Raw genomic sequence first — 9557 nt, 5'->3', positions numbered from 1 at the left:
CACACACAAACACACACACACACACACACACACACACACACACACACACACACACACACACACACACAGAGCAGACCACAGCGTTTCAGCAGAAACCTGACATGGTTATTGTCTCTGCAGGCAGATTTCTTCTGTCTCACTTCTTCATTTTGCTGCTGAGGTTGCACACAGCAGGTGCAGCAGGTTGTAGAGCAGCTCAGCAGCACAACCACATCAGATAAGAACGGCTCACTTTTACTGTAAGACCAGGAAGATCCTGACGTGAAGAGAAGAAGAGCTGCAACGAGTCGGACTGAGAGCAAGCCGAACATCAAAGAGGAGTTTAACGCTGAGCTGGCAGGTCTTAAAGGACCGTCCGCCACCTTTCATGCTAATTCAGATAAAAACAATCAGTTAGCGAGTGGTCATGTCAACGCTATTACGGACAAACTGTCAAAATAACATCCTGCAGAACCTCATGCAGTTTTAAGAAAAGTCATGTGAGTGTGTGTTGTAAATGATTCTCAGCTACTACCACACCAGATTGTAGCATATCTGTGAGTTTTAACTATTTGTGTATTTTTAACATAGATTGGCTGGGGCGGCCATCTTAAATTGGATCAACTCTAAAAGTTAATGAGTTTCGAATGCACCTCCAGTGATTACTTCCTTGACGTTTCACTAAAACCCAACTAGTGTTTCAACAGATATTTTACTAACAGACAGTTGATTCCACTAGTCATGGTTTTAAATTCAGATTTTGCTCAGAGTAAATGTTTGGGGTGACTCTCGGCTACTAAATGCTAAACAGTTGTAAATCAAAAGCCAATAAACACTCCCTGAAAGTTTCATTAAATTCCTTTTATTAGTTTGTGTGATAATTTACAATACACACAGACATTAACATCATCACTCTGCCTTTACCTTCAGGCAACAGAAATATTGTTTTTTTTCTCTCTTTTTGTCTCAAACTCAAACAAAATAATAAAAAACCTAAATGAACTGATAAAGATCTGATAACTACTCATCAAAAGAACAACAAAAGAGCTGCTCACATAAGAGACCGGACATCTCTCATCTGTGCTGACAAACGTCCATTATTTTACTAAATGATTAGTTTATTCTGTCTGTACACCCTATTCATTTGGTTTAGAAGTGTCAAAACAGGAGTTTGTTTAATGTGCTAAAAACAACAAAGGTGAGAAACCGTCACATGGCTAACTGATTATATAAAGAAGCAGATTCTTTTCTTCTGCTAATGTTGCAGTTTTTATGGTTAATACAAACGTCACATTTTCCTTCCATAAATAAACCCACAATAACCCAGAGCTTTATTTTGTCTCCACAGTTTTCATCACTGCTTCTGTAAAAGATCTGTGAGCAAGAAAACCTCACAAACAAAACAGAAACTCTTAAAATATTAATCCTTGATAATAATAATATAATTTAAAAAAACTATTTAGGTTGTTGTGTTTTGTGCAGCAGTTAGCTTAGTTAGCTTAGCCAGAGCTGATCTCTGATATTTTTCAAACTTCAACAGACTTTTAAATAATTTAACGTAAAAAGAATTCAAAAGCATAAAACACTTCAATAAATAGATTACAGAACTTAACGACTCTTATTTAGTTAGTGTTCTTTCTTTCTGTTTAGATCCTGTTAGCTTAGTTAGCCTAGCTAGAACTCATTGCTGATTTTTTTCCCAGCCCTCAACAGCCTTTTCAAAAAAAATTAAACGTAAATATTTCAACCTAAAAAAACACAAAATATAATAAATTTATTAAACATATGACAAAACTGAATGACTCTTTGCGTTGTTCAGTTAGTTATTTATTTCTGTTAGTATCCTGTTAGCTTAGCCAGAACTCATCCCTGATTTTTCAACCTGAAAGTTCTCTAAAACCTTTTCAGCAGCACTTTTACTCAAAATAATTATCAAATATCTTTTAGTTTTTTTAAATGTACTTTATTCCTGTTCATATCCTGTTAGCACAATGTGGCTAATGGAGCTAGTAATAGTTAGCTGAAGTGTGCATTAGTTTCTGTCTCAATTTAGTCAAGTTTCTTTAGCTTATACGATTATAGAACAATTAATATCTTAGATGTCAAAGATAACTCTTGAACAAGCTCAGTTTAGAAACATAGTTTATTTCAGACCAATTGGACGAGCTAACTTGCTATAGCTATATGCTAGATATAGCACTTCTAATGCAGCCTGGGACATGAAATGCAAAACTGACAGATATTTCACGTTTTATAAAACTTAATTTAAATAAACTTTTATATATACTTTAAATGAATGTTTTAAGACAGCAGCAATCCATTTCGTTCTTGTTCAGATTAGCCATTAGCTCATAAGTTCGGTCAGATTTAAACTCCAAAGAGCTATCCGCAGCTGTTCATGATTTTCAAAAGATCTGAACTGTCCCTTTAAATACCTGGAAATACCTGGTTGTGTTGCCTTAAAAGCTGCATCATTCATTCAGCGCGAACAGAGATTTATGTAGAAAGAATGTGGGCGTGATTGCACCTCATGTCGTGTTTTCAGCGTTGCGTGAATACAGTTTTGTTTTGTATAAATGTTACTAAAAGTGGACTGAATGAAGCCGTTCAACAGGTTCATCAGGCGGTTGTTTCCAGAGCAGGAAACAGGAGTGAAAAGGTTTAAGGTAAAGTGTCTCAGCTGGGAGAAATGTTGATTGGGTGGATCCCATCAGCTCTGAATGTTTCCTGTAAATACAAATTTACTGTATGCCCAATACTACTTGTTAAATTTATTTAAAAACGTACAGCAAGTCAGTGTAGTGTTTAAAACTTCTTAACTTTTTTAGAGTCATATTTCTAGACTGCCTTAAAAAGACATTTTTTAATCCTTTTGTGGGAGTCTGTCAGCAAAATATCTCATGAAACACTGGACATGTTTTAAGGAAACCTTCAGGGAAATGATCATTTAATGTAATTCAAGATGGCCGCTGCCACAATGGCTGCAAGTCCTGACAGATCCTGAGATGAATTTTGGTGTGGTACTAGCTGAGGCTCATCCACAACAAACCAGAATACATCTATACTTAGCATCAAACCTGTTTGTTAGCAAAATATCTCACAAACAACTGGATGTTTTTAACCCTCTCTTTTCTTCATAGTTTCTTTCCAAGGAGAGCGCAACAAAAATGGGACTGGTTTAAAACTTTTACACTGTGTCCACATTTAATTCAAATTTTCAGAAATACGAGTTAAATAAGCAAATTTAATAATGATAATAAAAGAAGTTGCAGTTCAGTTAACAAAAATATTAGTCCAAAACAACTATCAACACCTCGATCATGTTCATTGTTGGATTTTCTGTTGTTATGTTGACCTGCGGTACAGCGTGTGAAACAACACATAGTGTGTGTGTGTGTGTGTGTGTGTGTGTGTGTGTGTGTGTGTGTGTAATTGTTTTGACCATTTGTGCCATATTTACTATCAAAGTGAGGTCATTGATGTAAAGTGAGGACCTCTTCAACGTCCTCACTTTATTTGCTGCTCTTTACTAGTTAGGTTTAGAGGTATGGTGTGAATTAAGTTGTGGTTCAGGTTAGAGTTAACTATAGACCAGTAATGGTTAGTTTTACTAGTTAGGTTTAGAGGTATGGTGTGAGTTAAGTTATGGTTCAGGTTAGAGTTAACTATAGACCAGTAATGGTTAATTTCAGGGAAAATGTCTGGGTTGGGCATAAATACAGTTACAAAAATGAATGGAAGTCAATACAAAGTCCTCAGTTTGATGCAAATACAAGGATGTGTGTGTGTACTATCATATCTGTGTCCATCTGAGCAGGACAGCTAAGTAGGCAAATCTGTCTCAATACAGAACCAGAACAATCAGGTCAGCGGTCCTGCTGAGAGGAAGTGAGTTCTCTGCAGCTGATAATCCACACAGATTACAGCGCGTTCAATGTAAAACTTTACAGATACTCAGTTAAAATGTGCTGAGAGTCGTTTACAATTTGACAGACGAGTGACGTGACCCAGGTCTCCACGTGCAGCCAGGAGGGAGAAGAACTTCTCTCTGGTTCATGAACTGTTTTCACACAAAGACCCAAAACAAATAAAATGTCCTCGTTTCACCAAAACATCTCGCGTGAGTTCCTCTGAGAACCAAATATAGAATCGAAGGAGAGAAAACTAGCTGCAGCTTCAGTTCTCTGCAGCAACAACCACATTTTTATTTTTTCCTGTTTAACTTTGTTAAAAAACAAATCAAAACAAAAACAATAAAAGACAAAAAACAGAACAGCAGCTAAAAGCTAAAACCAGAAAGGCAACTAATGTTAGCTAAAAGCTTCATCATCAAAACAGTAGCTAATAGCTACAACAGAACAGTAGTTAAAAAAACATCAGCAAAAGTATTTAAAAGCTAACATTTGTAAAACAACAGCAAAACACCAAACTAGCAAAACAACAGATAAAAACTAAAACCGGAAAAGCAGTAGCTAATGCCTAAAATAAGATAAATGTTAGCTTAAAGCTAATGTAACAAAATGGTAGCTCAAAGTTAAGATTTGTAAAACAGCACATAGCAAAAATCAGCAGAACTGTAGCAAATACCTAGAATTAGCTAAATGTTAACTGAAAGTCAAGATTAGCAAAACAGAAGAAAATTCACAGAACAGTTGCTACATCATCAGAACAATAGCCAAAAAATCACAACCAGCAAAACAGTACCTAAAACCTAAACTTAGCAAAATTACACTAAGCTAAAACAAGATCAACAGTAGCTAAATCTTAAATTAACTATATGCTAGTAAATTTGCAAAAATATAGCTAAAACTTAAAACTAGCAAAACAGTAGCTCATAGCTAAAATCAGCAGAACAGTAGCTAAAAAATGTAAAACTATCAAGATAGCATGTAAAAAGCTAAACATAACAAAACAATAAAAGGTACAATTATTAGGACAGTAGCTAAAACCTCAACCAGTAAAACAATAACTAAAAGTTAATTTTAGCAAAGTGGTATTGAAAAGGTAAAAATGAAGCAAATGTGCTGAAAAAGATTTTAAAAAGCAAAGTCCTACAAAAGAGTTTGAGGTGATTTTGATGAATTTTTGAGAAAAAAGTCTAAGGGTTCAGACCAGGAAAGTCCTTTGGTCCACTTGTTTGGTCCGGACCAAAAGTGGACTTTATTTTTTTTTGTTTGATGAGGTTTGCATTCACATTGTGCTTTTTTGCAAACGAACTATAACTTGTAAACAAAGCCATGAGGCTGACGATCATTGCTCCCACTGGACAGAAAAGACGGGGGACTGAGCCACAGATCCAGAAGAAAACAAGGAAGTCCTGCATGCTGCAGTTCTGATGCACACATTTTTGCTAATAGTACAACTGCAATAGCATTTAAAATGTCAGAAGCAGTTAATTTAATGGTGATTTCATGATGATATTCTAAATTTGGAGCGGCGTCAGTAAATGTGTCCCCCAACCCAAATGAGACGAGGTGCTCTGCGTGTTCTGACCCACAACATGCTACAGGAGATGACAAAACAGGTATGATTTCAGTCTATTTAGCTCAGCAATGGTGGCCTGTGAAGTCCAAAAAAGATGCATGTTTAATGCAGTTAGTTCGGTTAGAGTCCAGTCTGTATTCACACCAGAAGCTAACTGAAGTGAACCGTACCAGAGTTCGTTTGGAAGCGGACCGAGACCACCTCAAAAAGCAGGTCTCGGTCCAGTTGTTTGATCCGCACCAGAGTTCGCATGTGTGTATTCACACCTGCACAAAAGGTCCGGACCAACGCTGGAAACTAACTCTGGTTCGTTTAAAGCGGAGCAAATTGTCAGGTCTGAAAACACCCTTAGTATTGATTTATAATAAAAAGCTAAACCACACATACAAAAAACTAACAAAGTGTAAATAGGAAATGCTGACTAAGCATTTTCATTATTAAAACTTTAAGCCTGATCACCTGCAGACCTCTCTTCTCTGAATCATTCACAAACTTCATCCTAAAGCTGGTTTTAATGTCTGTTTCACTGGACTCATGTGGATCAGTATCGGGTTTCTGGAGGGGTTCTGAAGATCTGCAGTCCTCAGAGGACGGTGGGGAGTCATGGGAAGATTTCCTCTCTCCAGTTCTCTGAAGCAGGTAAAGAAATTCCAGGTCCAGAGACTTCTACCAGCTCATGACTTTGAGACCCAAACAGTACCGGTATTTCTGGTTTTTACAGAGAGAGCGAACACAGCTGTAAAGAGTCACCTGTGTTGGAGTTTCCTTAATGCAGATGAGTTTTTAAAGTCCTGGCTCCTGGGTTGAAATAGTCCGTGAGGCCTCACAGCGAGGTTGCCCGTTTGCCAGCCTGTGTGGAGTTTACATGTCCTTCCTGAGCACGCTTGGTTTGCTCCAGGGTTCCTCCCACAGAAAAATGGTAAATGGTAAATGGACTGCACTTATTTAGCGCCTTTCGATCCATCCAGGACACTCAAAGCTCTTTACACTTACAGACATTTACCCATTCACGGCTGCTCTACCACTACACCACAGCCACCCCGAAAAAACAAACAGGTTCACTGGTTCCTCAAAATAGGAAGACTGGTTGTCTCGGTTGTCTCCACGTGTCCCTGTGATGGACTGGGACATGTCCAGGGTGTCCCTCACTGGAGAGGAGAAGCAGCTGAAGGATGGATGGATTATGAGGTGGTAATCCAACGTTCAGACGTGATGTTTTGACTCGAAGACCCCCAGATATAATCTACACCGTCTATGGATCAGGACCAAAACCAGAACCCACTGGATCTAAACGACCAATTCTACGACAAACTCTCCTCATATTGTGGCCAAGGACGTTTCTCCTGTTTCTATTTGTCTGTTAGCAAAATATCTCATGAACTAATGGACAAAACTCTCAAACACCAGATCTAAAACTAACCTTTGACAACTCAAAATGGCCGCCACAACTGACTGACTTTAACACAAAAAACAGTTATAACTGTCAGTTTTACAGATGTTGAGCTAAGATTTGTGGTAGTAGCCGAGAGTCATTCCCAACGGTCTGAGAGCTAATAAATTAGGTTTTTAAATATAAAATGATCATGAAAGGTGGTGGGTGATGCTTCGAATAATTCTAGACTTTTATTTTTTTATTTAGTGTTGGAATGATATTCTAACTTTAGTCCATGACTAAAACGTCCTAGTTATGATGTAAAACTTGAACAAATGTCAAAAACTCAGAAATGGGAACCAAATCTGCAGTGCCGAATAAATTTGACATTAAGCATCATTTCTACTAAAGGTTAAAAATCAAACCAACCAGCTGCTGTCTGAAGCTCCGAAAAAAAAAATTAACTTTACTAAAATGTTAAAATCAGAATGAAACAAAAAAAGAGCATTTTAATCCCAAACTTGGTCAATTTACCAAAGCAGCTGAAATGTTGAGGTTTAACCTCTGCTACAAACTGTAATACAAAACAAATACAATCGGAGGTGGCAAATTAAAAAATAAATACTTTCAAAGCTCATTTAAAACAAAATAAAAAGTTAAAACTTTGTACACAAACTTATTTCAGTCCACTATAAAAACCAACTTCTCCTTCCGTTGAGAGTAAAACGATCAAACTTGTTCTTCACATGAATACTTTCACTTCTTGTCAAACCACTTCCTCTAACAGAGCGAGCGCCTCTAAGCTCCAGATTACAGAGAACCAAATAAAATATAAAATTACATGCAGCGCTTTGAAGATGCTGCTACAGTTTTGTAACGAGCGGCGGGATTCTGTCGGGCATTAGAAGCGTCTGGTTCAGCTCTGACCTTGTAAACCTCTCCGTAAGTTCCTCCTCCGACTCTCAGCAGGATCTCAAAGTCATCCTGAGGGTCCTTGGTGGAGATATCCAGAGCTGCCCTCTGTTGGAAAGCCATATTTGAAGAAGGTTGTGCGTTTAATAATCCTCCTGAGGCATGTCACGTACATACATACACACACACACACACACACATGCGCACACACGGCAACCTCACACACTCATCTTCATCAGATAAATGCTCGGAGGAGGGAAGGCTCTTCTGTCTGACCCGTTCGCCCTCTGTTAAAAAAAAAACACACCTTCCTGTTTGTTTCTACAGATCCTCCCTCCACCCATCTCACACCTTCCTCTCCTCTCAAACAGCTTTTCACAGCTCATTTGAATAAACCTTTTTTGTTTCCTGTTGGGTGAGTGCTTGTGTCAAAGAAAGATCTATAGGTCTGACAGTGCACATAAGCACGTAGCCTGCAGCTGAAATTAAACTGACGAGCGTGTGTGTGTCTCAGGCACGTTTCGTTGCTTGCACATGTGCAGCTTGTAGCAGATAAAACTGCAGTTCGGGGTTTTTCAGAGCAAGTTTCAGTTTAAACTTTGCTCCCACAGATCTGCATGTGTGTGTGTGTGTGTGTGTGTGTGTTTCAGCTCTGCAAAAAGAATCACTCATGCTTGGAGCTCCATTTCTGCTTCCTGTTCATATCCTGTTCAAAAGGGGCACCCTACACATGAACAACTAAGATTTACTTCAGCGATTTTATTTTATTTTATTAACAATGTTTTACTGACTGATCTAAACTGAGTGGAATGAATGAACAAAGCTGAGTCGTGCGCTTAAATTTCTTTGAATTGTTTTCAAACAACAGCATAAAATTAAACACGTACGCGCTAAAAACTGTTGGGTTATTCTGTGTCGGATCACAGGTTGGGTTGGTTTGACCAGATTCTTTTTTTTTTTTTTTTGTCTTTCGGCTTATCTCTTATCGGGGGTTGCCACAGCGGATCATCGAACCTTCACCAGCTACCTGCAGGCTAACAGAACTGGAGGCGGTCTTTGTTCACCCAGGACCTGATTGTATGGAGCAGTATGAGTGTCAAAATTAAGACTATTGTGAATCCAGCAGTGGCTACGTCCTTGTAGCAGGAGGCTGCATCTATTCAAGTCAATTCAGTTTATTTATGTAGTCCCAAGTCACAACAACTGTTGTCTAAGGGCACTGTACACAAAAAAACAATAAATCTAAAGAAGCCAGCAGACTGTGCCAAATCTTTGCTTCATCACAGTCTCCCATCCTGAGCAGCACACCGGCAGCAGAAGAGAGGAAAACTCCCCATTAACAGGAAGAAACTTCCAGCAGAACCAGGCTCAGGGAAGGCAGCCATCTGCCTCAACCGGCTGGTTTGGGACAGGAAAGAGACACAGACAAACACAGGACTGGTCCAAACACATGTTATTGATAGAAATAATTATAACAAACATGTAGAGGACAGAGACTAAAGACAACAGCAGAGTGAGGAAATGTAGTCAGTTTGTGCTCCAGCAGTCTAAGTCTATAGCAGCAGAAATGAAGAATAATTCAGGAAACCTAAGTCTAACTATACGATTTATCAAAAAGGAAAATCTTCAGTCTAATCTGCAAAGTAGACAGAGTGTCAGCCTCACAGACAGAAACTGGAAGTTGGTTCCACAAGAGAGGAGCTTGATAACTGAAAGCTCTGCCTCCCATTCTACTTTTAGGCTACGTTCACACTGCAGGCAAATCCGACCCAAATCCGATTTTTTTGACCCATCTGACTCATATCTGATT

At 38.5% G+C, this 9557-nt stretch overlaps 1 protein-coding gene across 4 annotated transcripts in view; it reads right to left on the bottom strand.

Annotated features, from left to right (window-relative positions):
- Nucleotides 1–9557, bottom strand: part of map4k1 (mitogen-activated protein kinase kinase kinase kinase 1) — a 51249-nt gene that overhangs the window by 31703 nt on the left and 9989 nt on the right. For 2 of the 4 annotated variants that reach the window (XM_014015899.1, XM_014015898.1), the window contains one exon: nucleotides 7763–7855. The exons of the other annotated variants lie outside the window; for them this stretch is intronic. In XM_014015899.1, coding sequence (XP_013871353.1) covers nucleotides 7763–7855 — 93 coding nt within the window. The remainder of the gene's footprint in view (nucleotides 1–7762; nucleotides 7856–9557) is intronic. 4 annotated transcript variants of the gene reach the window in all.

The sequence above is a fragment of the Austrofundulus limnaeus genome, unplaced genomic scaffold (genome assembly GCF_001266775.1).
Source record: "Austrofundulus limnaeus strain Quisiro unplaced genomic scaffold, Austrofundulus_limnaeus-1.0 Scaffold136, whole genome shotgun sequence".
Lineage (NCBI taxonomy): Eukaryota > Metazoa > Chordata > Actinopteri > Cyprinodontiformes > Rivulidae > Austrofundulus > Austrofundulus limnaeus.
The sequence above is the reverse complement of the archived record's forward strand: the minus strand, read 5'-3'. Positions and strand labels throughout refer to the sequence as shown.